We start from the raw sequence: 27,604 nt of genomic DNA on the forward strand, positions 1-27,604 counted from the left end.
GCCCTCCCCTGCCTGTCCACCTCTCTGGACAAACCCCCCACCCACAGCAGCGCCAGCTTCCTCCTAGTTCCCTGTCTCTACACACCTGCACTTGTCAAGGCTGAGGCTCAGAGGGCCTTTGGAGACTGTTTCATTCTAAGCAGAAATTATTGTGCACCTGCTGTGTGCCTGGCACCGAGCAGGGACAGTCTGGCCTGGGAGGAGTTCACAGTCGGGGTGTGTGTGTGTGGGGAGGGGGTGCAGCAGACACGAGGTGAGCTTACTGCAAGGTCAGATGTGTGTCTTTCCCCCGACCCAGCTGGCAACGAACACTCATGCACAGCTCCTCTGAGAAGCCTCTCTGCCTAGCCCAGCCCTCCACTGGCCCCTGTGTCCCCGGCCATAGCAGCACGGGTTGGTCTAGGTTGTCCCTGCCCCTCCACACTGGGTCCCCCCCAGCAGCACCCAGCTTCTTTTGAGGGCCATGGCCTTATCTCCATCATCTTTGGATGCCCGGTTGCAGGCATGGACCCTGGTACATGGTAGGTGCTGGGGGCGGAGCAAAGAACGTAGGGAGAAATTGATCAGTCCAGCACCTTCCCTCTTCAAGGAGCAACTCCATGGTGGAATCTCAGGCAGAGGGCGGGTGGGAAGAGCATGGGAGCCACTTCAGTGCCCAACACATCCAGAGGGGCTGCCTAGAACCCCGGAATTCAGGATCACCCGATTGTAAACCCCGTGTGGGCTTGCCCCCCCCACCCCCCGTGCCTGGAACACTGATGCTACTTAAACATTGTGGAAAGTACCGATAAGTGAAGGTTACTGAATTCCAGCTCAGGAACCCCCCTCCCTCTGCAGTGACTGCTGGTGTCTCCCTGTGCTGAGGCAGGCTGGACATCTGCTTCCCGATGCCATCGCTCACTCTCTCTTTGGCCAGCACTGCCTGTTGGGAAGTTCTTTTGCCTTTTCCTGGCCTTGGAAGTTCTTTTGCCTTTTCCTAGCCTTGGCAGGGCCACTGCACCCCTGCTCTGCTCTGAGGGGACCTCTGTCACAAATCCAGCCTCTGGGGACATCTGTGTGGGTGGCAGCCATGCTGCCCTGAGGACGAGGGTCTAGGGCCCTCTGAGGGCTGACTTTTCCCTGTCTGGCCCTCCTGCCTTCAGCTGGGAAAGGAACGAAGGGCATCAAGGACGGCAGGTGTGGTCACAGAGAGGATGGACCCCCTCCCCAGATGGATCATGAGCTTTATTCTGTCTTCGGAATGAGTCCCAGGACAGCCACTCATGCCTGGGAAATCACGGCTTCCGCCCTCTCAATGATGACACAGGCAGGTGAAGACCAGAGAGGGAAGGGGGTTGTGGCAGAGGCCACACAGCCAGCGTGTGCCAGTGGCGGGTGAGGACCTCGGAGCCCATGCTCCTCACAGCCCAGTCCTCCTTCCCTGACCTCTCACTGCCCTTTCAGGGGTCAAAGGAGGTGGCAGCTTTGCCATCCAGTTCCCAGGCTGCCATGGGGTCTGTGGAAGTCCTCAGATGTCCGCCAAGGCCCTCTACAGATGCCCAACTCAGACCCTCTTCAGCACCATATCGTTACCAGGCACTCGCACACCTCCAGAGATGGGGATCTCACTACTCAAAAGACAGCTCCTCCTGACTCCATGAAAGGTGTGTGCGTGTCAGTGGGGGCGGAGGGGAAGAGAGACTGTCTTCCCTCCCCTGGGGAATGCGCCTTGCTCAGGCTGGCGGTGGGGCAGAGGCAATGGCATCTCCTGCTTTCCTGCCAGGGAACTTCCCTCCAGAGACTCCCCTGGGACCCTTGCAAGGGGGTGAAAAGAGCTTCTGAGAAGGAGCCTGTTCATGGAATCCTCCTCCAGACTGGGCCTCCGTGGAGGCGGAGCTGCCTGCCTAAGTGCGGGGAAGTCAGCTCCACTCTTGGCGGCACTACGGTGGGTCTCAGATGCCAGGACCCCGCTGGGGCAGCCCCTCACAGGATCCCTGCTCAGGGCTGGGACCCTGCCCCAAGCTTCTATGTCCCTCAGCGGCGTGGGCGCTGCCTTCAGGCAGCCCTCCTGGTAACTACAGTTCACAAGGCTCTCTCTTCTCAGCTTCTTGGCTGTACCACCAGCCCTGTTTGAAGACATCTGTCTGGGATGCTCTCTGCCATTTTCTTGAGGAGTCCCACTTTTCCCTCCTCCAAAATGGACATCTTTGTGATTGGAGCCCCCTCTGCTCTTGGCTTCCCAGCAGCCTTCGGTCAGAGTCCCTCCAGCTCCGACGACAAGAACAGCCATCTCCAGCCAGATCCTTGGGCGGATCCACTATAATCTTGTCCTTCTACCTGAAGGAAGTGGTCCCCGAAGAGGAAGGTGGCAGCTGGGGCACTGCCGGGACCTGCCCCACGGCTGTTACCATCACTGGGGTGGGGGTGGAGTACAGACACAGAAGGGGCTGAGAAGTTTCTATCCAAACCCCCAGTGTCTTGAGAACCAGAGGACTGTGACTTGGCAGAGGACACACGGCAAGCAGGAGATGTTGCTGGGACGGAGACCGCGGGTGCTGGGTCCAATGCTCCTGGTCCAGTGCTCCTGGCAACTCCCGGCGGTCCTGTCTGTCTATGGGTCTGAGCTCTGTGTGTGTCCCTCAGGCAGGGATGGCCAAGGCCCAGCTGAAGCCAGGAGAGGGGCTGGCTGAGAACCCCCTTGAGCAGAAGAAGAAGGCATTGCCATGGCCAAGGGCAGGAAGCCCTCAGGATCCCCACGGCTCCTCCTCCCTCGAGGGCCGACAGCATTTCAGAGTACAGAAGATGTTTCACAGAAGAGGAAATTGAGGCCCAAAGGGAGGACAGGGTGGTGGGTTCTGGGGCAGGTGCCTTGTTAGCTGCTGTCCTTGCTCCTTGTTGCAGTGACGTGGGGCAGGGGGTGGGGGCCTTCCGGGGCTTCCCACCCATCCGCCTGAGCCTTGCCCCCTACCCTGTTCCTGGTAGCTCAAAGTCATGGGGGCGGGGGTGAAGTCTGTGGGCCAGGAAAGGGTGCCCTGTGGAGGGACGTATGTCTCCAGGAACCACAGGTCACGGGGTTCCCGCGACGCCTGCTCCCCTGCACCACCTCCTAGGTCGCTCAGTGCTTGCTGGCAATCTTCTTCTTCCGAGCAGACACCAGGTCATAGAAGGGCACTCGGGTGATGCTGGCTCTGAAATGAGAGCAGGTGAGGGAATGGCAGGGCTGAGCTGGCTGCCGGAGGGCTCTCAGCGCCCCAGGCTGGTAGAAGGGGGTGGGTCTCCCGGGGACAGGATGGCCTGCCCTGCTGCGGGAGAAAGGCCCGATGGCCCCACCAAGGACCAGCCCCTAGTGAGTCAGCCATGCCCGGAGTCCCACGGGCAAGGCGGGAGAGGGTCAAGCTGAGAGTGGCCCCCAAGTTCTTTGGACCCCTTTTCAGACTCCCAGAGGAGGTGGAAGGAGCCCAAGTGGGACCAGCAGACCTGTTGCCCACCCACTGGCTGTGTGGCAGAGCAGGTCCCTCCCCTGAGGGGGCTGGGGGAGGTGGTCAGGGCCTCATCTGTGAAATGGAGGTCCAAGTGGGTCCTGCTGGGCTGTTTCACAGGACCACAGCATGGCTCGAGGGCATAGACCCCACAAGTCCCCGGGACACAGCCCCTGGCCCAGCGACCACTCTGGTGTCTTCCTCTGGTCGATGGGACCCACCGTCTCCCATGTCTCCCCATTGGCTCCTACCTCTCACCTGCCTCCCTTCCACCTGTCCCTCCACTGTCCATCTTGGAACCTTGAAATCAGCCCCTACACCATGCCTTCTTCACCAGGCCACACCCCTTCTCTGTGTCCGGTGCCCCCAGGAGAAACCCACACGAGTTGCCATGGCAGCCAAGGACTTGCTATTCCATGCAGCCTGGCCTCCCACTGCCCGGTCCCCGCAGAGCCATGTGCCCTATCCCCCATACTGCCCAGCACCAGCACCCCCAGGATTCCGGGCTGCTGTCCAGGAGGCCACCCATTGACCTGCCCCCCTGTCTTCACCAGCACTGGTCCTTTCCCCTACAGAGCCTTTCCCTCCGTCTCCACCAGGTCTTTCCAGGCTCCCTCCGGATCCTGGTGCTAATGAGAGCACCATTCGAGAGCACTGACCATGTGCCAGGCACCCAGCAAAGAGATTTTCGTGCAACATCTTGCGGGATCGTCCCCCTATTCCATGACCTCCCTCCCCTGTGTCCCCGGGGCCTGGCTGCAGAATCTGGGCGGATCTTGTATGCCAGAGACAAGAGGGAGATTCCAGATTAGGCCCTTTTACAGACAAGCAGACAAAGCCCAGAGAGAAGCAGGGGCCTCCGGAAGGGACAGGAGGCCCGACAGCCCTTACCGGATGGCCTCGATCCACTGGTCACGCTCCTCTGCGCTGGAGGCCGAGATTCGATACGACTCGTGCTTGCCCTCTACCACCTTGCCCTCGCCGTCCGTCTTACACGCCTTGATCTTCTGGCCCCGGCAGCTGGGGTTGTAGAGCTCCAGGCAGAACTGCGGGGAGGTGGCTGGGTGAGGGCCAGGCAGGGCTGGGAGGAGGGGGTGGTTGGACCAGGCTTTCCCGGGCGTTCAGCGAGGACCATCCACTTGGGGCTTGGACAGACAGTGGGATACACCCCACCCGGGGCTGGCTTCCCGTGCCAGGCCAGGGGGCCAGAGCTGCTCCTTCTCACGTTGAGAACTTACTATGTGCCAGGCTCGACCTAAGTCCACCATTTCCCCTAAACCCCCCAGGTCAGTGCCCGGGAAACTGAGGCTCAGGAAGGAGCAGAGACTTACTCGAGGTCATCAGCTACTGTCAGAGCAGGCTCCGAGAGACAATGAAACCATCCCTTTTTGATGCCATAGACCTGCCCCCAGGATCCATGGCCTCAGGGGAGAACCTGAGGCAACCCCAAACCCCACCGGGGGCCTCCTGGAGGGCTCAGGCCAGCTGCCCTCCCCTCCCACCCAGGGTTCAGAAATTCCCCCAGCGGCTGGGGCTCTCAGGACCCCGCTGCGCCACCTACTGGCTTCTTGGGGTCGTCCACCTTCTGCACGGAGAGGTTCTCAAGAGGTATGATTCCCCGGGGCTCCTTGTCCTGCAGGAGGGGCGGGGGAAGGCCACGATCAGCAAATGCAGCCTTGACACTCAGGGCAGGGAGTGAACTTGTGGGGCTCCCCAAACTCATAGAGGAGCACACGCATCTTCCCAGATTTGTCCAGCCCTGGGATGGGGGTGGGGGGAGCAACGCATGGAGAGCCTGGGCTGGGAGTTAGGAGGCTGGACTGTAAGCTTGGTCTGGCCTTGGCTCAGTTTCCCCCTCTGTGAAATGGGTGCAGAGAGGGGTGAATGATCTCAAAGGGGCCCCATGCTCTGTGAGTGGACCCCTTAGTGGGAGTTTGGGAGGAGGGGGAGGGGCAGGCTCAGGAGACCCCCGCTCACCGTGGTGAACTCGAAGTAGTAGAGACAGTTGTCCGTCAGGATGAACCAGCGCCGTTTCCACGTCTTCACGCGGCCTCCTGCAAGAAGCCAATGGCGCAGTCAGCCGGACTTCCTCTCCCTGTTCTCTTTCACGGACACATCCTTCCATGGGAGTGGGGCCTGGAGAGCTTTCCTCTGTCCCCTCTCCTCAAACCTCTCAAACTCCAGCTCACCACACTTTTCCCTAGACCCATCGCTTTGTTTCTCAAATACCCCAGTGGCTCTCATCATTCCAGGCTAGCCCTGGCCACTTGACTTGGCATTCAAGGCTCCTCCATGATCAGGCCCCAGGACCAGTGGCCGCCCTTCCCCCTCAGTTCATCCCTTGGGCCTACTCCCTGACTGGCACTGGGCTAAGCATTTCATCTTTCGCTTGCCAGACAATGTCCTAGATGTTTTTAGAAATATTTGCTTATCGGGCGCCTGGGTGGCTCAGTGGGTTAAGCCGCTGCCTTCAGCTCAGGTCATGATCTCAGAGTCCTGGGATTGAGTCCCGCATCAGGCTCTCTGCTCAGCGGGGAGCCTGCTTCCCTCTCTCTCTCTCTGCCTGCCTCTCTGTCTACTTGTGATTTCTCTCTGTCAAATAAATAAATAAATAAAATCTTTAAAAAAAAAAAAGAAAGAAATATTTGCTTATTAATCCCTAGAACCACCTATCAGGAGGACCTGTAATTAAGCCCATTTTACAGATGAAGAGGCCAAGGCACAGGGAGGCTCAGTCGTGGGCTCAAAGTCCTGCAGCAGATCTCAGATTCAAGCCCTGTGTCCTAGCTCCAGAGTCCAAGTGCTTGGCCATTTTGCCACACATTGAACCCTCTTGGTGACTGTGATCCCCATTTCACAGTGGTGGAAACCGAGGCTGAGGAACCTGACCACTGGCACATGCGTGGAGGAGCTGGGATCTGTGACTCAGAGTCTCCCTAGGGCTGGGAGGGGTCCGTGGGGCAAGAAAAGATTCCCTGTGGTCTGCAGAAGGTCTGGAATCCGAGTATGGGGACATGGAAGGCTTGGGCAGGCACCTCCCAGCCCGGGTCTCTGCTCCAACACGAGGGGTCTGTCCTTACCTGCCTCCAAACCCCACTGTCCCTGGCTGGGCTGTCTCTGCTGGGGACACAACCGGGAGTGTGCCTGGGGCCAGGGGCTGGGCCCTACCAGGTTCGGCAGCCTGTCTGGGCTGCAGCAGCCGTCCCCCCAACCCTCACCTGCGGCTCCTTTCTGCGGGCTGGAGGTCCTTCCAGCCTCCTCCTCATGCTGAAGGGAAGCTCCCCTGAGCCACATCCTGTCCCACTTCCTCCCCCATCCTTCAGGGACACCCAACCCTCTGCGCACTCACTTGTTGGCTGTGTGGCCTCAGACAGGTCCCCTAACCTCTCTGGACGTGGCTTCCTCGGAAGCCCTCCAGGAAGAGAGACCGGCGTGTAGTTGAAGTGTCTAGGGGTCTGCTGGCCTCTCACCTCCTCTTCCTGCTCGTCCTCCCCCACCCCCCACTGTCCCAGGACAGACAGATGGAGGGAGGGGGCAGGTGGATGGCTGGGGGGCTGGGTTCCCTGACTACACCCCAGAGGCTTCATGTCAATGTGTGCATGCGTCTGGTGTATGCCTGAGCGTGCCTGCCACGTCCCTGGGTGTGCCCTAGTGTGCCCGAGAGTGTGCCCTAGTGTGCCCGAGAGTGCGCCTCACCCAGTTTGAGCAGCCAGCCCTCGCGGTCGGGGTTGAAGAAGGTATGAGTGAGGTCATTGCCGTCGTCCTCAGGGATGGAGAAGGGTTCGCTCTTGATGCTGTCGAAGAGGTTCTGTCCGCAGAGAAGGGGGGCAAAGAGCAGGCTGTGATGTCCATCCCAGTCCGGAGCCTGGACCCTGCCGGGCCCCTGTGGCCTGGAAATTCTCCCCGCTTCCCCCAGGTGGCGGGGGCCCCCAAACGCCACTGCCTGCCAGGTCTCCCCACCCGGGGCTCTGGGGCCAGAGCAGCACGCATGGAGGCTGCTCCTTAGAGAGATCGGGCCCAGCTGCCTTGCCCATGCCTGTCTGCTTGCCGGGCTGGGTCTCCCCCACTGGGTGGGCTGCTCCCGCAGGGCACACCTGGGTGTCACAACCCCCAGGACTTCCCCAGAGCCTGGCCTCAAGCCAACTGGCCACTCTTTACCAACCAGGCGGTTAATGGTCCCCTCCCCCCTCTCCCCCAGCATCCCCACCCAGGGTCTCCTTAGGTAACATCCATGAGGGCAGAGGCCCCCTTTTTTCTTAGCTGCTATAGCGGAGACTTCCAGGTGTACCTTGGTTAGAGGGACACAGAGGAGCAACCAAAGGGTTGGAGTTTGACTGCCCCCGTCGGGAGGCTCGGCCCAAGGACACACTTAAGGTGGGATGTCCAACTTGGCTCTCAAGGGCAGGGACCTGGTGGGAGTTCCCCGAAAACAGATTTCAGTTCTCCATGCAGGATCTTCTAGCAGCTAGAGGTGCTGGAATATGGATGGAGCAACCTGGTATGATAATGAGTTCCTCATCACTAGAGGTATGCAAGCCAGGGCTGAGACCTCCCCATGGGGGAGTTGTGGATGTCTGCAGTGGATCTTCTCAGTGTGTTTTGAACTTGTGTTCTATGATCAACCTGCCCTATTTCCAAATGTTTGGAAAAACATTCTCGACTATTTCTGTTTATTAAAACCAGACACAGTGCTGGATCTCCATCTCGAAGATAATTAAATCACTTCCTTCTGTTGCCTTGTGTATGCTGCTGTTCTGATGGTTTCCTTGAGATTTTAAATGAAAAATTTCATAAGTTCTGTCTGATTCCCCTAAAGTTTTAGAAATGGTGTTTTCTGGTTTTTAAAACGTCTTTGCTGACCCGATAGTTCTGGGGTTATAATCCTGCCAGAAACAGCTTTTCCTAGGCTTGATGGAGGTGGCTCTGGACTGTCCCCAGAGTCCTTGGCTCAGCCTGGCTGTGCCAGTGGGTGTAGGGAGGAGCAGGGACCATCTGCCCTTTTTTGAAACCTCCGCACCCCTAGAGCAGCTGGGCAGCCCTGTCGCCCCTCCTGCCCAGGCCCAGCCCTGGGAATTTGAGAGGTGCAGGCTGATCGAACAAAGACCAGTGGCAGAAAAGGCCTTTTCAGCAAAGCTGTCAGCACAAACATTTGGGAGGCCCAGGACCAAGCAGGGGGCCAGACAGAGGGGCCTCATCCTCCTGTGTGATACCCACAAGGGGCCCCTGGCAGCTTCTGCGGGTGGCCTGTCAGCTTGCACATTCTGCCTCCGCAGAGGAAACGGCTTGGTTTATCTACTGTTCCAGCACCTTGTAAACACCAGCCCTCCCCCATACGTAAACACCCCTGCGCGGCGGGGGCGGCCACCAGACCTGGCTGGATAGACCTGAATTACTGCCACCTTCCAGAGGCTCTGCTGGTCTTGTCTCTTCTCTCTCTGCCCCTGGCTTTCCTCTGGAGCCTCCCCTGCCCAGAACCACTCTGTCCAGGTTGCTGAGCGGGGTTGATACCCTTCTCCCACCCCAGGCTCCAGGAAGGAGGGACTGACTCCGATCTGGCCACGCTGACTGGTTTTTAGGGAGGACATGTGACCCAAGCCAGCCAATAACCCTTAATTCTGGGACTTTAGTTTTAACTGCTAAGCCAGAACGAACACTGAAGCTGCCTGGGCCCTCTCTGCCAACTCTGCCGCAACTTGAAGAGAGGCTGTTTAGGAGGGAATCTAGCATAGAGGAGAAGGCTGCCGAGAGATGGGGAGACCAGATTGAGTCCTGACCTCACTGAGCACCTGGATCTAGCTGAGCCTGAAGCTGACAGATCTGAAGCCAAATCAATCCCCGATCTTTTCCATTACATGAACTGAGATTCCTTTAGACAGGAAGCAACTGGTAGCTGGGTAGCACAGCCAAGTCCTTCATGCCCAAATCCTGCCTTCTGGTCTCTGCAGAAGGAAGGGCCCTGGAGTCAGACAGACATGGGTTCGAATCTGGTGTCCTCACAAACGATGAGAGCCCTGGCCAGCTACCACTCTTGGAGGTCGGTTTTCTTTGTTGTAAACTGGGAAGGGTGCCCACTGCATAAGGGTGTCAGGAGAAGTTAATGAGAACATAGATGGACCAGAACTAGGCCTGGTATATGGTCAGTTCTAATGGGGATGGAGATGTTTGGACAAGGACCCAGGAGGTCCAGGGCTGCCCACAGCAGAAGATGCCCTGAACTGGGAGATTCTCCACCTATAACACCAGAGGCTGGAGAGCCCTCCTTCTTGGCCTCTCCCCTTCTCCCCCTCTCCCACCTAAGCTCCCTCTCTGGGCAGCTCTCTCAGGGGAGTGGCCCCCTTCTTGGCATTTCTTGGGTACCTGCTGTGGGCCAGGAACTTGAAGTGTATTAACCCTGCTTCTCAGGAGAGCCACCTGAGGGCACCACCATCTGCCCACTTTGCGGATGAAGAAACTGAGGCTTACACTCAAGGTCACATCGCCATAAAGGGCAGAGCTGGCATTGGATCTCCTGTCCTCTGAGTCCACACCCTGAGTCTCTTGGGCATTCTGCTTCAACCTATCAGGATAGCCAGGGCAAGACGTGCTACTGTCACCTGTCCCCCGCCTCCCATAGTGCACCCCTCTGAAGCCTTGCCCAGCTTAAAAGCATTCTGTGTCTTCAGCAGGGCCCAAGCTCCTGGACCATGATGGGGTACTCCTTCCACAAAGTGGCAGACTTTGACTATTTGACGGTGATTAAAAGGTGAGTTCTTGCTTTTATAGAGAAGGCAGGCAGATGCCCCCAAACCGCACAGCACCCGGGCTTCCCATGCCCCCCAACCTGGAATTTTGCAGTAAAAACCCTTGAACAGCGAGGACCAGGCTTTTGTGGTTCCCTTTGCTTGGCTCCCTTTGTGTGGATTCCCTTGTGTGGTTTCCTTTTTTTAATCCCGGGAAGCCTCTGGATTCATTAACGACTGGAACGACTCAAGCACTTGGGCTAAATACCTTACATTTCTACACAAATCCCACGAGCTGGGAGCTCAGAGAGGTCAAGCCACTTACCAAATGTCACACAACCAGAGAGCGGGGGGAGCAGGGACCTGGATGAGGCTGTGACTCCAATGCTGCTCTCTTTCTCTTCCTCCCCCCTCCCCTCTGTGCTTGCTTCTCTTGGCTGCCGAGGAGGATAATAAACCCTTCCAGACCTCCCAGGCAGAGTGTGAAGCTAAATTGAGGTACTAGACCCTTAAGCCCTAGGAGGAGAAAGTTACAAGCTCTGTACAGATGTAGCGCATTGTTATTAACAAAAGGCTTGAATTGGGAAAAATGCCGAAGGAGGTGCTCAAGAAGGCTCTAGGGGGGCGGTTGGGGGGCTGAGGCAATAATGCTGGCATGTCATTAACTCATTATCTGCCAGACCAGGTGCACCCAACCTCCTGCCACTGGTACCACAATGAGATGACTTACCGATTCCCAAATGCCTTTGAGATTTCGGGCATTTTACTAAGCGCTGGGGTTTTAAAGTTATTATTAATTCTTCTTCATCGTGACCTAAGCCACCATTTAGAACCTATGCTCTGTACCTGGCAGGGGCTCTGGCCTTTACATCTTTACAAATTGCTACTCCCAGTAGCTGGGTGACGCAGGCATCATTATCCTGGTTGAAAGAATGGTGGCTTGGAGGGGGGCGGTGGTGAGTCATTCCCCAAGGTCATGGAGGGGCAAACAGGGGAGACGGGATTTGACTTGAGCTCAAACCAGCTCTCAAGGCCTCATCCTGGTTAGGGTCCCCACCCACCCCTGCCCTCATGATAAACTTTCCCCTTTGAGGACCGAGGAGGGTGGTGGGCTAAGGGCATGGTAGTTCTTAAACAGGGAGGGGCACCCAAGTCCTTCCAAACCCAGGCTTCGCCCCAGACTTGGCAGGGTGCCAAGCTGGGAGAGGGGATTCGCACCTTCTCCTCCCCTCCTGCTAGGCTGTCACCAGGAGGCGACGGGAACTTTATTGAGCTCTGGGGCATCCTTGGTCCTGGAAATTAGCTGTCTGTTCATTTTTGCTGCAGCAGGCTCTGAAGTTCACTTCTGTGTTTATGGCATGGTTGTTCCCAGCACCATGTTGCCCATAGTTCCCTGGCAAACCCCTGAGGCTGTCATTTAAAGCCTCCTTCCGAGGGGCTCCGGCCCCACCTTGCCACCTGTCCCTGTGCATTCACACCCACAACCCCAGCCAGCCCCTCTGGACCCTTCTCCCGTTCCTAGCCAGGTGAGGCCTGGGTTCTGGCAGATTCCCCTTTCTGGACTGTTCTTTCTCTGTTTCCCTCTGTGAAAACTCCCATTCAACCTTCAAGGCCCACTTCAAAAGTCACCTCCTCTGTGAAGTCTTCCAGGATGACCCCCTTCCTCTGCCCCCAGGAGAGGGACAGTAGTGTCCTCTGTGTCTCTGTAGCTATGTTCCTGTAGTTAGTACAGCATGAATAATAATTCACAGGGCTATAATTCATATATGCATCATCTTCCCACCAGACCCTGAACTTAGCCTAGGCTTGGTCTGTGGCTGATTCATCCCTGGGTGCCCCATGCTGGGCACAAGGCCTGGTGCAGTGTGGCTGGGGTGGGGTCTGTTTGAGGAAGAGACAGGAGGCCCGCATTCTGCTTGGCTTGCAAGCTGCCTTATGGAAGACCTCAGTTTCCCCCTCTCTGGAGGAGGAAAGGCTTTGAGCAGAGACTGAGAGTTTTCAGCTCTGACATGCTGAGAGTCCAAGAATCTGGGATTCCAAGCACTATAGCTGCGTTGTGTGAAGCACCCTTTCTAGAAGGTGTGAATGAATGATGGGTGCCCAGGGTCCCCCAAAGGATGGAGTCTGGGAGGACCTCCTAGGTGGTCTATAGCAGACATCCTCCTTAAGATGGGGGCCCCCTTGGACGTGCCCATCTCAGGACTGACCCCTTTCGTGGTGGCCCACCTCAAGACGGACACCAAGCTGGGGGGTCCATCTCAGAGGAGCCCCCTCTTGGGCTATCCATCCAAGGGTGGGCCCTTCTGGGGTCCCTGGGGACCAGGTGAGGTGGGCCACGCCCCTCTTACCCGCAGCTGCTCCTCAGGCAAGTCACCGCCGTCGTTGATGCCGCGGTTCATGGACACAAAGCGCTCGAAGGGTGGCCTGTCCCGGACGTTGGGGTTGTGGAGGCTGGTGTTGAGCATGATGATGGAGAAGGACAGGACATAGCAGGTATCTGCGAGATGGGACAGTGGTCACAGTCCTGACCCCGATCACTCTCCCCTCCTCTGCCCTGACCACTTCGAGGGGCCAAGCATCACCTGCCTCAACGCCCCAAGGCCCACGCTGTCCCAGCTTGACATTCGAGGCCCGGTCTCCTTCCCACTCCTGTGGGCCTCCCGGCTCCTAACAAACTTCAGCGGCTGAGTCCCTCCCACCCCTTCCCACCCCTGCACCTGGGCTCCTGCAGGGTGAGGGGGTGGGGGCCCTGCCGGGCATGCCCTCCCCTTCCCTTTGCTACCCATTCCAACCCTCCCCTTTCAGCTCCAGCTCCAACCTCTCCCCGAGCCCTTCCAGCCCCCTGCCCACTCTGTTCTCTGCCTCCTCAGAACTCGGAGAACACTTATTGTTGTCTACACTGTTCAAAGCTTAGTCATGTGCTGTTTGGCCGGCTTGACAGCACGGCGGGGCTCCTGAGGCCCTAGCTGCTGCTCCATTCTTTAGACTTTCAGGGACGAAGCATTTGGGAGGGAGGTGTTTGCTCCTCTGGGGCGTTTTGAAGCCCCAGGTCCTGAGCCAGGGTAGTCCAGCTGCATCCCCAGCATCCTGGTGGACCTTAGGGATATGCCTGACCTCCTCCGCTTCTCCATCTGTGACATCGGGAGGTTTAAACCGAAGAGTCTTCATGCTCTGGACCACTGAGGATTTCACCTCTGAAAACAGCCGCACCCAGCAGAACCACCTAGTGGCTGCCCGTCCCCATGACAGCCCTGTGAGGCATGTACCCTTACAAACCCCACTGCACAGAGCAGGAAACTGAGGCACAAGGGAGGGCCAGTTACATGCACCGTCACAAAATGAAGCGGTTAGACTGTTAGATTCAAGTCTGGGGCTTTAAAATTCCATCCTTTCTGCAAGTATGTAGTGTGCACCCACCAGTGCTGTGGACCGGGGATTCGCTGGTGAATAAATCTGACATGACCCCCGCCTCGTGGGATATTTAGGCTGGTGGAGGCGACAGAGGACAGACTGTATCTGTATTTGATGTAGAGAGGAGAACACTGCTGACCTCAGAGAGCAGACGCCAGGATCACCTGATGTTGCCCAGATAAGGCTTAAAAAATGGAACTCGTTGTTGTTGTTGGGGCAACTTCAGGTACAGAGAAGAAGCCAGGACAAGCCTGCTGCGGAGACTTCTTGTCTGCCCTGCTAGGGGCAGGATGGTCAGCTGCAGTACTGATCTTCGCTGAGATCTTTCTAGACCCCTGCGCCCCTGTCCTCCTGTCCAGCGTGTTTCTTGCCACCGGCCTTTGCTCTGATGAAAACTGCCTGAAAATTCCTTTCTCCACCTTGACCTCCTGGAAACCCCTTACTCATCCTTTAAAACCCTTTTCAGACCTCACTGCTTCTGGGAAGCCGTCCTGGAGAGGCTGACTCTGCCATCGCTGCCCTCAGCCAGGGCAACTGTGCATTATTTCCTGCATCCTCTCCCAAGGACTGGGCCCCGAGGCAGCTCCGGCTGACAAGCGCCCAGCAGAGGGCCTGGCCCAGAGTTGGCACTCAGCGAGGAAGTCTGGGCTCCCAGGGCCCCGATGCTCTGGGGGTGGGGAGAGCCCAGGGGTGGGGCGGCCATGCGCCTGCAGTCATGGAGCGTTCCCACAGCCCCAGGTCGCCTCCCACGCGGGCACCTGTGGACTGGAAGACACCTGGGTTGCAGAGACAGTATCGGGTGGCAAACGTCTCCATCATCCTGTCGATCTTCTGGGCCTCGCCTGGCAGCCGGAAGCTCCACAGGAACTGTCTGGGGAGGAATGAGGCTGTGGGTGGGTGGGTAGGACCCCGGAGAGGCTGCTCTGCCTGTCTCGCCCAAGTCTTTATCCTGTACATGGGACTGTCTGCCCCCGTCCTTTAGGCTCAGGGGAAGGCGGCTTTTCTCTCAAAGTACAGGAGCAGAATTTGTGCTCCCCTCTGCCCTTCTGGTCTCAGAACCCTTTGTGGCCTCCTGCGCCTCAGCTCAGGGTGGGGGGCTCTGTCTGCCCTGGGATCGGACGGGGGACCCCTGGGCAGGTGCATTCTCTTGGCTGGGCTTTCCTGTTCTTTCAACGTAAGTCCTTCCAGAGCTTCAAAGTTAGTTCCCCAAGGTCAAGGGTTGTCTGTGCAGTTCCTCTCACACCTGCCCCTGGGCCTCACCTTGGCCTGACTGCCCAGGGACTGCTCAGTAATGAGTAAAAGAAGGAAGGAATGAATATTGAGACTCCCAACCACCTACCCCTCCCCCTTAAAAGAGCATGGGAATCGAAGGGAAGGCCACATTGCTTGGATGTTAGTGGCTTCTTCCTTTTCTGCCTCGCAAACTCCTCATCATCCTTCAAAGCCCAGATCAAATGCCCCCATTCAGGAGCTGATTTTCCCAGCATTACCTATAGCAGCAAGGCTTACTAAGCCAATTCTAAGTACTTTCTGTTTAGTTGTTACAGCCCTATGAATTTGGTATTATTTATTTATTTATTTATTTTTAAAGCTCTATTTATTTATTTATTTGACAGAGAGAGATCACAAGTAGGCAGAGAGGCAGGCAGAGAGAGAGAGAGGAAGGGAAGCAGGCTCCCTGCTGAGCAGAGAGTCCAATGCGGGGCTCGATCCCAGGACCCTGGGATCACGACCTGAGCCGAAGGCAGCGGCTTAAACCACTGAGACACCCAGGCACCCTATTTATTTATTTTAAAGATTTTATTTATTTATTTGACAGAGAGAGAGAGATCACAAATAGGCAGAGTGGCAGAGAGAGGGAGAAGCAGGCTCCCTGCTAAGCAAAGAGCCCGATATGGGGCTCTATCCCAGGACCCTGGGATCATGACCTGAGCTGAAGACAGAGGCCTTAACCCACTCAGCCACCCTTATATTTATTTATTTTTAAATAATTAATTAATAATGAATTAATATGAGAGAGAGCAAGAAAGAGAGCGAGAGAGAGCACAAGCAGGAGGGGGTGGGCAGAGGCAGAGGGAGAAGCAGACTCCCTGCTGCGCTGGGAGCCAGACACAGGTCCTGATTCCAGGACGCTGGGATCATGACCTTAGCTGAAGACAGACCCTTAACGGACTGAGCCACCTAGATGCCCCTATTATTATCATTTTTCTAAAGATTTATTTGTTTATTTGACAGAGGGAGCAAGTGGGTGGTGGAACAGAGAAAGGGAGGGAAAAAATCTTAAGCCAGTTTCCTGCTGAGCCCCGAACCTGATGTGGGGCTCCATCCCAGGACCCCGAGATCATGACCTGAGTTGACACCAAGAGTTGGATGCCCAACCAACAGCGCCACCCAGGCACCCCTAATGGGTACTATTATTATTCCCATTTTGTAGACAAAGAAACTGAGGCACAGAGACTTGCCCTGGGGGTGAGTGACAGAGCTGGGATATGAACCGGGCAGTCTGGCTCCAGAGTTTCATATATATGAAAGAAGGAATACCTACTATGCTGTATTAATAAAACAAATGAAATACTAATCTCAAAGGTAGCGGGGATGGCAGAAGTAACGGAAACAGTCATCATGATACTGAAATACGGCTGTAAAAATGTAATGTGCGAGCATGAGGAGTCGTGGAGGCACAGGAAGGTGATCAGAGGCATCAGGGACCAAGGGTGAGGCTGTGTTTGTCCCATTAGTGTGGCTCCTGGACCCCCTCCCTGCCCCCCAGGCTGGGCTGCCCCCGGGGGCTGAGCCCCACTCCCCAGACCACTCACCTGAGGGCCTGCACGAGGTTGAGGTTGGCAAACTCATGGCAGTCCACAAAGGCCTGGAGGACCTGCAGGTTGAAGGGATCCCTGGAGAGGGCAGGAAGGAGGGCACACGCACTTGGGAACTTGTGGGCACCCACCTCCCGGAGGGGGTTGAGGTGGGGGAGGGAGAGGAGGGGAGCCGCGTCCTCCTTCCGGATCCAGCCGCCTTCTGCTCTGCTCACCTCTGTCTAAGCCCAGGTCATCCCCCCCACACCCTCACGGGGTGTTCACCTGGGAGGAGAGCTCTGGCTTCAGAACAGCCTGCTCTGGGTCAAGTGCTTCCTCTGCCACTTCCTGCCTGGATGACCCTACTTAAGCCATTGGGCTTCCCAAGACCCAATGTCCCCATCTGTAAAATAGAGAGAACCATGCCTACTCCTATTTCTTCCCTCTTCCCAGCTCAAAACTGAAAGCTCTGCCCTTTTTGCCATCTGCATCCTCTGCTCTCTTAGGAGAAGGAACGTGTTCACTGGGGAACCTGGAAGAAGCGTTGCTGGTCTAGCTCCCCCCTTATCACTTATAGCCCACCTGCCACTCCCAACAGCCAGAGGGGTCCTTTCTCACCACTCCTCTGCCCTGAACCCTCCCACAGAGCTCCGCCTTGTCACCTCCTACTTCTTTCCTCCCTTGGTCTCTTCTAATGTCACCAGCCTGCTGTTCCTTGAACATGCTTCTGCCCCAGGACCTTGGCACATGCTCTTCCCTTTGTCTGGAATGCTCCTCCCCCAGAGGTCTTCACTGCTCACCCCCTTTAAGTGTCAAGCATTAATTTCTCCATGAGACACTTCCTTCACAAGACTCTTGCCATATCTGACGGCAAGATGTCCACAGTATCTGACATCACAGCCCTTGACCCGTGGTTCTCAGTGGTTCTCATCTCCCTTCCCTACTTTATTTGCATTCCAAAGAACTTACAATTTTCTAACATATTTTATGTATTTTGGGATCTGTCGATCTGTCTTTTGTGCCAGAATGTATCTCCCTAAGGACAGGATTTTTGTTTGTCTTGTTCACTAGGCTAAATCCAGCAATTTGACACTGCCTGGCACACGGTAAATACTAAAAAATATTAATTATTGAACAAATGAGTGAATGAAGGAAGGAAGGAAGTCAGGCTTGCGTTCAGAAGTTGGAGAGAAGTGCTCAGTTAGCCCTTTCAAGCCCAAGAGTTATGACTTCCCTAACATAATTCACTCGCTCATTTACCTGCCCACATACGCACACACCTATGCACACCTGCACACCCACATTCCCTATCTCCCTAAGTCCACACCCCACCTTACCTCTCCCCCAGGTAGGTGCCAATGGCCGTCTTGTTGAGGCCCTCGCCTTTGTATAGGAACTGGGCGATGTCCTGGACATTGGGGGTCAGCAATTTGTGCTCAGTGAGATACTGGATGCCCTGTAGGGGGTACACAGAACCCAAGATCAGCCCCGACACAGTCGCCAGTGGGAGAGGAGGAAGAGAAGGGGGCGGCCTGTGGCCAGACTGCAAAATAGATGGTGAGGCATGGAGGCCTGGCATTCTGATACAGACTGTCCTGTGAAGTTCTGTCCCTCCTTAAGAGAAGGGGCCTTTATCAGGTGGTGAGTCCGCTGTCACTGGAGGCATACAAAGAGAGAGAGCATTCCTGCAATGAACCAGGTTCATGCCATGGGCTCCTCAGGTTTCCTTCAGTCTGAACTCTTGGATTATAGTCTTCAATGATTCTATGAATTTATAACTTTAAGATTCCATGATTCAGACTTTCCTTTTGTCCCCTTAAAACCCATTTATTTAAAAATAGTGTTTCATTTTTTTCTCACAAGTAATTTATGTTCATTGTATAAAAATTAGAAAAAACCAGCTAAATCAAAAGAAGAGGAAATTGCCAAGTCCCACCACTCAGAGGGAGACACTGTCCATTGTGGTGCCTTTCCTTCCCTTTCTACACGAAATGCTTTTTCTGATCTGATGATGTCACACGCACCTCTTTCCCCACCCCCCAGCACTCAGAATCTGTCCTTCTAATTTGGGGAGTTTGAAGGGTCCGTCTTTGGTTTTCCTCCGTGTCCCTGTTCCTGTTGGGGAAGAGTTTGCTGGAAGATGGGGGGGCAGGTTGGGAGGAGGCTCTCACTGACTGGCAGAGGGTCATGGGACTCCCTCGGGGGCCCTTCTCTGTGTACACGTGTGTGTGCGTGTACACGTGTGTGTGTGTGAGTGTGTGTTCCGTGCGGACGGGGCTGGGGTCCGATTCCTGTGGCAGCAGAAGGCACACGGGTATGTGACACTGTGAGCCTGTGTGCCTGTGATGGGGAAGAGGCAGCCTCCTCAGGGCGAGCAGGAAATTTCCAGGGACGCCTGGGCTGCCCTGACCCCACCTCTGCCTGTCAGCCTGTGGTTTCCTCCCGCCTTTGTTCACGCAGGAAGGGAACCCTCTGCCACCTAGCTGGGTGAGAGGTGGGGCTGGGGTTGCTTGGAGGTTGGGCAGCGGAGCGGGGAATGGGCGGAGGGGGAAGGGGAGAGACGTGGCTGGTTCCTGAGGCCTGGGTTTCTCCGTGCCAGTGCCCCCAGACTGAGAGGCTAGAAGACACTTCTAGAAACTGAGCCCTGAGTTCTAAGGGCCCCACTGTCCAAAGTCCGTCTCACAAAGGAGGAAGCAGCAGAGTCCAGGTCCGTGGACCTCACACAAGGTCCCCACATCCTCCGCCATGGCTCCCCCCTCATGCTATGCTGTAGGGTGACAGACGCCTTCAGCCTTGATGGGCCGTGGGATGCTGGGCAAGGTGCTGAGCTCTGCTGGGCCTCAGTTTCCTCCTCTGTACGGTGGGTAATTGTCAGTTGAGGGGAATAAGAGGATGTTGCGAAGGTGTCTGGCGTACAGCTCCCCCAGCCCCGTGACCACCTGAACCCCCCACAAATGCCTACCTTCACCGGGTCCATGTTGAACTTCTTACGCCCGATGCATAGCTCCTTCTCTTTCTGGGCCAACCGGCTGTAGACACAATGTCAGTAGACACGATGTCAGTCGGGACCACCCCGGGCCCCCAGGGCCGCCCTTCCAAGCCCCAAGGATGCTTTGCCCACTAGAGCCAATATTCCCCTAGAGCCTCCAGTGGGGTTCTCACACCCTGCCTGGAGTCACCAGGGAGAGCAAGAGAAACGCAGGGTCTGGGCCCCTTCCAGAGCTGCTAAAGGAGATTCTTCCGATGGACCCAGCATCAGCATTTTAACCAGCTCTGGAGCCATGGCCTTGGGAGCCCAGAGTTGCTCCAGGGAGAGCTTTGGCAGGGGTGTGTGTGTGGGGGGGGCTGTGCTCAGAGGGGGGGCAGGACAGCAGGGAGGCTGGAGGTGAGGGCATAGGCTGGAGCCAGACTCCTGGTGCAAATCCCACCACTGTTTTGTTGGCTGAGCCGCAGAAGCTGAATCACTTTATCTCTCTGGGACTCAGTTTTCTCATCTGTAAAATGGGGATGACACCATCACCTGCCTCCCAGCACTGTGGAGAGGGGGAATGTTCAAAATAGCTCAGTGGCAGGTGCTCTATGAATGGGATGCTATTGTTGGAGCTGGAACAGTGCGCCTGGAGACCCAGGACAGCCGCGTGTGTGCCCATGCTTGTCCGTGTGACTTGTGTGTGGGTCTAGAATGGTGACTAGAGGCATCAGAGACCAAGGGGTGGCAGGGGCAGGGTGGGGATTTCCTGGGACGCAGATGTCCGAGTCCCTGCCTGAGGCCTTAGGGGATTATATAGGACCAACACTCTCAATCTCTCTCTCTCTCTTTGAGAGAGAGAGAGAGCATGAACAGTGGGGGTGGGGGCAGAATGGGCAGAGGGAGAGGGAGAGGGAGATGCAAACTCCCCACTGAGCAGGGAGCCCCAAACTGGGGCTCGATCCCTGGATTCTGGGATCATGTCCTGAGCTGAAGGCAGACGCTTAACAGACTGAGCCACCCAGGTGCCCTGGAACCAAGATTCTTATTTGCCACAAGTGGCGAAACTGAGGCCCAGGGAGGGGCAGGGACCAGCCCCAGGTCACAGAGCCGGGGTGGGGGGCGGTCTTCTCATAGGAGATACAGGTGGATGACACCCTGCGGGAGGGGTGCGGTGGGCCAGCCTTGGCCTTGCCCTGGCCAGGCTCTGGTACTTGTGAGGTCCTTGGTTCCTGGTCCTCCTCCTTGGGGCTGAACTCTCCTTCTCCCGGCCCATCCCATGACGCTCCTGGCCAGCAACAGATCAGGGGCTGGGTCAGGGTAGGTTGGGGAGACTTTGGGTGGAGGGGTTGAGGGTAGGGGTGTCTCTCAAGAGAAGTCTGTTAGAAGTTAGGACCAGACCACGGCACTCGGTGGAGTCTAGGGTCCTCCCTGTTCCTATCTCACCTCCACTGTCTCTTCCTCCATGCAGACGCCCTGATTTCACAAGGACCCCAGACCCAGGCATGGACTCTGCTCCCTCATGCTCATTCCTGGGGTGTGACATCCTTGGGAAGCCACCCCGGCAGCTTCTCGGTGTCCCCTGGCCCAGCCGCTCACCTCTCCTCCGCGTTCTCGAAGCAGTCAATCTGGGCAAACACATCTGCGATCTCATCTTTCAGCTTCTGTGTGTGACAGGGGTGTGACAGGGTGCAAAGTCAAGGACGGAGGCTGGGATGGAAAAAGATTCCTGAACCCCCTCCTCCCACAACCACTTTCGCCCCTGGGTGTGACCCCCAACTCCCCTGAGCCACCACTGAGGGTCCCTACCCTTGACCAGATCCCTTTCCCAGATGCTTCTTATCCTCACAATCCCAAGCCGCCTATTGCCTGTTGATGCCCAATTCCCCAAGGACTCCTGTCTTGGGGGAGGCAGTCCCCAAGTTCCCACCCTTCACCCTGTTCTATTTCCAGCCTTCCCATCTCCCCTCTGCAGCTGTGGCCTCTCCTGCCTTTTAGCGAAGCCTACCCAACAAGCCCTCCTCCACCCCGCTGCCAGCTTCCTGAAGGAAAACTTGGCACCTACCTTTCCCCAACACCTTTTGTGGCTCCCTACTGCCTCCCAGCCACGAAGCATGAATTCCCACCCTAGGACCAGGCCCCGAGTCCTCTCTGGCTTCCATCACCCGTCCGTTGACTTTGTCATTCGCCCTTGACTCTGTGCCTACTATGGGCCAGGAATTATGGGTACACAAGGGTACCAGAAAGTGTAGGCCCTCTTCTCAAGGACCTAGTAATCCTAGTGGAATTTACAGAAGAGGACACTGAGGTGCAGAGAGGTGATATGACATGTCTAAGTCCTGATTCCAAGTCTGTGCTTTCCCCACTCCCCTCTGGCCTTTTTCATCTTGATCCTGCAGGAGGAACCCGGGGGTAGAGGACCCCTCCTAATTAATGTAATGAGAAGGAGGTGCCACGAGGAGAGCTTGGGAGAGTCCCAGGCTGTGAGTGCAAAGGCCCAGGGGCGGGACGGAGCCTGGTACATTCCAGGAGCAGAACCAGGGCCTGCCTCAGATGTAGCCTAAAATCAGACAAGTGAACGGCTGAGCAACTGTTTCATTGGTGAGTGCCGGGCACACACTGGTGTTACCTTGATGAAATGGTTTAAGTTTTAGAGGGGCTGAAATTGAGGCTCAGCATGGAGATGAGACCTGATGGGTGCCACATGGATGGGAGTAGAGCATATGGTCCCATGAAGTGTAGGAGAGCACCGGCCGGGGCACGGCACACAGTAAGTGCTTAGCTGATTGTCTTCTCTTCCCTCTCCTACGCTCCTGGCTCCCTCTGGGTACAGGCATCTGGGGACTGGCAGTGGGAGTCCCTCTGGGATTCTGGTCGCCCCACTCCTGGGGGCCGGGGCGGAGGCCACGCGTGGGCTGGAGTCCAGCCCCACCGTCTGATCAGGCTGAGGTCAGGAGTGAGTGGGGAGGTGTGTGAGTGTGTGCGAGGGTTTGTTTGTGGGCGAGTGGGCTTGGAGGGTGTGTCAGCACGAGCATGTGTGTGGACGTGTGCATGCATGTGTGTGAGTGTGAGTGTGCACACACCTGGATGTCTTCCAGAAGCTGCTTTCGGTGCCACTTGATCTGCTGCAGCTCCTGGGTCTCCCCGCTGCTCAGCTCTGCTGGGTCTGAACAGAGAAGAACCAGTGGTCACTGGCCCATTCACCACCATCCCCTCCATCACTCTGCTCAGCCACACAGGCTAACTCTTGCTTCCCCAGGGCCCTCTTTCTTCCAGAAACCCTTGGCTTGCTTGCCCTTGTCACTCAGGGCTTTAGCCCTGATGTCACCTCCTCCAGGAGGCCTTCCCTGACTACACACTCTAAAGCAGTGACTACACACTCCACCTTCCCTTCCGACCCAGCTTTGTACCTCTTGGTACAGACTCCCTGAAGTCATTTTGTTGATTTGCATGTTTTCTGTTCTGCTCATACTCCCAGCACCGGGAGAGCAGACACGTCAAGAATTTTGCTCGCTGTTGCATCCTCAGCCCCTAGAAGGAGCTTGACACATAGCAGGTACTCAGAACACTTGCCGAATACCTTTGTCCTTCCTCGGAACTTTCACTTACTCCTTTCCCGTATCCTGGGTTTATCACTCAACCCCTTACCTATTTGTGCAACCAGAAAGTGGTGTATCCTATTGGCCAGAAGCAGTCACATGACCACACCTAGCCACAAGGGAAGCTGGGAAATGAGTCTTTAGTGTGGCGGTCCTGATGCCCTTGCTATGTAAGATGGGGTGACTGGGTTTTGGGGGACAATTCACAGTCCTTGCTCTAGACACCGAGGTTCAGAGAGATGAGGTGACCTGGCCACAATTCCATGGGGACAAGCCGCTGAGCCAGAGTGGGACTTGGATTGGGCTGGCTACAAAGGCTGGGTTCCTTCCCCCTCACCTGGAAATGAATGAAGGGAGACGTGTGTGTGCTGGTATTCTGTGCCAGGTGCCACAGCGGCGTCAGCGGCGCCCCCCACCAACACGTTGTGTGTCCTGTTCCATCCACAGCACTTGACTTGTCAAAATCTCCACAGGATCCTCATTACTCAGAGAGGAAAGTTCTCATCCTGGTCCTGGCCTCTCCCGCCAGCCTTATTCTCCACTATTCTCAGTAAGAGTCTGGCAGTTCTGTCTGCCGGCTCCTCACTGTCCCCAACCTGTCTCTCAGTCTTACTTCCCCACTTTTGCCCATGAAGCTCCTCCACCCTGAGTTGCTATTTCCTGTCCTCCTGCCCATACGCTCCCGGACTCTTTTAGGGAACCTGGTCACTTTTTTTCTTTTCTTTCTTTCTTTTTTTTGAGGGGGGGGTCACCTTTCTTTAAGGTTTTGCAAGGATAGTCATTATAACTCCCAAATGAAAGCAGAAAGAATATTTTAAAAATTTTTAAAAATTCAATGAACATATTGTGTATGAGTGGTTTCAGAGGTAGAGCTCAGTGATTCATCAGTTGCGTAGAACACCCAGCACTCATTACATCACGTGCCCTTCTTAATGCCCATCACCCAGTTACCCCATCTCCCAACCCCCTCCCCTCCAGCAACCTTCAGTCTATTTCCTGTGGTCCAGAGTTTCTTATGGTTTATCTCCCTTTCTAGTTTCACCTTGTTCTATTTTTCCCTCCTTTCCTCTGTGCTCCTCTGTTTTGTTTCTTAAATTCCACATACGAGTGAAATCATATGAGAATCGTCTTTTTCTGATGGACTTATTTTGCCTAGCATAACACCCTCTAGTTCTGTCCACATCATTGCAAATGGCAAGATTTCATTTTTTTAATGGCTGAGTAATATTCCATTGTATATATATCCCACATCTTTATCCATTCATCTTTTCTTTTCCCTTAGCAACAGCCCAGTGGATGAGAAAGTTACAACTCAGTGATGAAAAGCCACCTTCTCTTGAGTTCCCAGGTAACTAGGGAGCTTGCCATAGTTTGGCAAGCAGAGAGAATATTAAGGGCTCCCTTTCCTTATCTCTCCCTCCCATTGACTGAGCAGCCAACTTGAACTTTGAGATGGCAACTGGGTACTGGGATGGGGAGGCACCAAGCAAGTAGTCAATATAGGGCAAGTGTCCAACACATGTATAATGGGTGCTACATTGTGCCAATCTGCTCCCCTCTGCAGGACTAAGGCACCCATTTTCTCCATGGCCGGGGGTGGGGTGGGGGCATATCCTGTTGCTGTCCCAGCTGAGTTCCTCCCTAGGAGCCCAACTCAGCCAAATGGAGCTGCCCCTCCCAAGGGACAGTCACTGCATAAAAAGCCAAGACCTTTTGCCTAGTTTCTGGACCTGAACCAGTATTCAGACTTAGACTCTGCTGACTGAGGAGAAGGTTCCCAGAAGGAAGGGTACTACAATGCTGGGTCATTACATATGATAATAATACATTGATAATGACTGCCCTTCATAAGTGGTTTCTTCAGTGAACAAATGGGTCCAGTAAGCTCCATGGACAGGTCACCCAGGTCCCCGTGTCACCCACTGTGGTTGCACCAGGTCCCTCAGCTCACACTATGTCTGCTTGGGTGGGTCCCTTGTGATCTTTCTGGCAATGGAGCAAAACACCTGAACTTGGTTCCAGAATGGGTGGCTTAGTGTTTGGGAACCCGCAAAAACTAGATAGCTCTTGAACTATATAGCCCTGCTCAAAGGTGTCCCGGAGAGACAGTGTGAGAAGTCCTCCCAGTGGGCAGAACTGCGGAAGGGCTCCTGGTCATCGGTTTCATGGGCAAAGAGCAGGGGCACGAAGCAGGAATACACATGCATATAGGGTGTGCAAATTCCCAAGAGGAAATCTAGACTAGAGTCAGGAGGCCAGAGGGGGAGCTCTCACTCCCTCCTCAATTGCAGACCCCACTGGAGGAGACACACCTTGCAAGTGGGAAAGATTTTAGCTCCTCCTTTACTCTCCCAGCAGGAGGAAGGAGGCTTTTCTTTTCCCTTAGCAACAGCCCAGTGGATGAGAAAGTTACAACTCAGTGATGAAAAGCCACCTTCTCTTGAGCTCCCAGGTAACTAGAGATTAATTTCCCAACTCCCCTCTCCTCTATAAAAGAGCCTCCTGTCCTTTGTTCTGCAGACTCACCCAGGGTTTGGCCCTAGCTCGCTTGTCCTGGATTGTAGTTCTATATTATTCTGGAATAAACCCATCTTTGCTGGTTAAGTAACTGGCAGTTTTATTTTTTAAGGTTAACAATGACCAGGAGAGGATGGCTCGGTCTGAGGCTGGAAAGAGGGAAGATTGGAAGATTGGGAACAGAGAGGTCTGAGGAAGAGAACTGGATGGTCCCCTAGGAGTGGACACAGAGGGTGAGGATTTTTTTTTAAAGATTTTATTTATTTATTTGAGAGAGAGAGAGAGAGAGAAAGAGTGCAAGTAGGGGATGGAAGGGCAGAGAGAGGGAGACAGAACATCAAGTAGACTCCCCACAGAGTATGAGCCTAATGTGGGGCTTGATCCCGCAACCCTGAGATCATGACCTGAGCCACCGGACTGAGCCACCCAGGCTCCCTGAGGGTGAGGACTTTTGTGACCTGGCAACCATCCAGCACAGGAGAAAGCCTGCACCACCAAGCAGACAGCATGATCGGCCAGTGACGTCAGCTCGTCTCTGACAGGCCAACCCCACGCTGGTACAACAGTCCATGGGTGACGCTGCCATGGGGCCCGGGCAGAGGCTGCATCTAGAGCCACGGACCCAGGCTTCCCTAGCTCCTGCCACCGCTGCATGTCCTGATGGTTTCCCGGGAAGGCCAACCAGCAACTTGGCAACAAGTTGATAATGTCAGATCCCTTCTACTCTCAAAGGCCAGCGATCTGTCTTGACCGAAAGCCACACGTGCCCTGGTCACGCAGTGGCCCTTCCTTCTCACGGATGCTCTGTCCGGGCCCCTTTCTGGAGGCTTCCAGACTGCTTAATCAGCCTACTCACTCCCAGTACCGCCCAACATCACACTGGACCAAGGGACGCTCTTTACAGTGAAGCAGGTGTGGGAGGTGCGTACTGCCTGGGGCCCGCTGGTCCTCTCCACACTTCGCCACCAGCAGCTGCCAGCCTGATGGAGCAGTGGCGCGGCTTCTCGAAGGTGCAGCTGAGGTGTCAGCTCGGAGCCGACATCCTGCTCCGATGGGCACTTTCCCCCTGGATGCACCATTAGAGGGTGCTCTGTCCCCAACAGGTCACTGACATGGATCCAGGCCCAAGGAGGAGGAGTGACTCCATGTACCCTCCTCTTGGTGACCCCCACGGGGAGTCTTCCTTTCCATCCTTGCAACTCTGAGCTCCACAGGCCTAGAGACCCCAGTTTCCAGAGAGGAGTGGGGAGGTGGCCCTTAAACCGGGGGACAAAGCAAGCGTCCCATTAACCTTCAGTTCAAAACACCTACTGTAGGCCAGCAGCTCTGTATAAATTATGCCTTTAAATCCTTAGAGCCCCTGGAAGAGGCCAGGACCCCAGGAGGCACGTTGACACACAGCTCCTTCTCTGGCCCTCAAGTCTCCCCACCCCCACGCCCTGTGCATCTCCTTTGTTCCCACGGCCCCACCCCACACAGACCATAGGCTCCGCCCTGGATAACGGCAGGACCTCCCTGGGTTACCCTGCCTCCGCTCTGCGCCTCCAATCCAGTTTCCTACAGCATCCCCGTGTCCTGGAGAGAAGACCCGGAATCTGGCCCCGGCCCACCAGTCCCGCACACATGCCCCCATCCCCGGCTCACACTGCGCTGTCCCTGACCTGGATGTCCTTGGCTTGCTTCCATGTGCGCCTTCCCCACGAACCTGTGTGCTGGCTTTTCCCCACACCAGCAATGCCTTTCCTTCTCCCCTCTGCCTGGCAGCTCCCACTCATCCTCTCCCCTCTCAGGTGCCCTCCTGTGTGGTGTCTGTTCCTCCTGTCCCCACAGCAGTTCCGGGATCTGTGTGGACCGCTCTGAGGTCTTGCTCAGTAAACAAGCGGAGCCGTCTGTTGGGGGGCGGCACGCTGCGGGGGCACCTACTACACCTACTACGTGCCAGGTCCTGTGGGCTCTGGGCTCTCACCATCCTCTATCCCACTGGGTCCCTATGACAGCTCTGGAGGAAGGTCTGTCTGCTCTCACTCTATAGATGAGGCGCCTGGGGCTCAGAGAGCTCCAGTGACCCGCTCCAGGAGACACAGCTGGAAGATGGTCACACCCAGGCCTGGCTGGGACTCGGAGGCCAACGCCT

General features: G+C 55.8%; 2 protein-coding genes across 3 annotated transcripts in view; one reads left to right on the top strand and one right to left on the bottom strand.

Annotated features, from left to right (window-relative positions):
- Window positions 1-1,171: 1,171 nt before the first annotated feature.
- The window catches only part of CYTH4 (cytohesin 4), a 29,819-nt gene continuing 3,386 nt past the window's right edge, over window positions 1,172-27,604 (bottom strand). The window contains exons 2-13 of one of the 2 annotated variants that reach the window (XM_044227289.1): window positions 22,438-22,520; window positions 20,954-21,018; window positions 19,349-19,415; window positions 17,724-17,842; window positions 16,405-16,485; window positions 14,347-14,459; window positions 12,526-12,674; window positions 7,155-7,266; window positions 5,436-5,512; window positions 5,020-5,091; window positions 4,350-4,504; window positions 1,172-3,167 (exon numbers count right to left, since the gene is read on the bottom strand). In XM_044227289.1, coding sequence (XP_044083224.1) covers window positions 3,095-3,167; window positions 4,350-4,504; window positions 5,020-5,091; window positions 5,436-5,512; window positions 7,155-7,266; window positions 12,526-12,674; window positions 14,347-14,459; window positions 16,405-16,485; window positions 17,724-17,842; window positions 19,349-19,415; window positions 20,954-21,018; window positions 22,438-22,520 — 1,166 coding nt within the window. In that variant the 3' untranslated portion in view covers window positions 1,172-3,094. Of the gene's footprint in view, window positions 3,168-4,349; window positions 4,505-5,019; window positions 5,092-5,435; window positions 5,513-7,154; window positions 7,267-12,525; window positions 12,675-14,346; window positions 14,460-16,404; window positions 16,486-17,723; window positions 17,843-19,348; window positions 19,416-20,953; window positions 21,019-22,437; window positions 22,521-27,604 lie in introns of those variants that run through there. The other variant, XM_044227290.1, reaches the window with a different exon arrangement.
- The window catches only part of RAC2 (Rac family small GTPase 2), a 59,743-nt gene continuing 42,265 nt past the window's right edge, over window positions 10,127-27,604 (top strand). Inside the window, exon 1 of the mRNA XM_044227291.1 lies at window positions 10,127-10,200. Within this exon, the coding sequence (XP_044083226.1) occupies window positions 10,142-10,200 (59 nt within the window). The 5' untranslated portion in view covers window positions 10,127-10,141. The remainder of the gene's footprint in view (window positions 10,201-27,604) is intronic.

The sequence above is a fragment of the Neovison vison genome, chromosome 12, assembly GCF_020171115.1.
Source record: "Neovison vison isolate M4711 chromosome 12, ASM_NN_V1, whole genome shotgun sequence".
Taxonomy (NCBI): Eukaryota; Metazoa; Chordata; class Mammalia; order Carnivora; family Mustelidae; genus Neogale; species Neogale vison.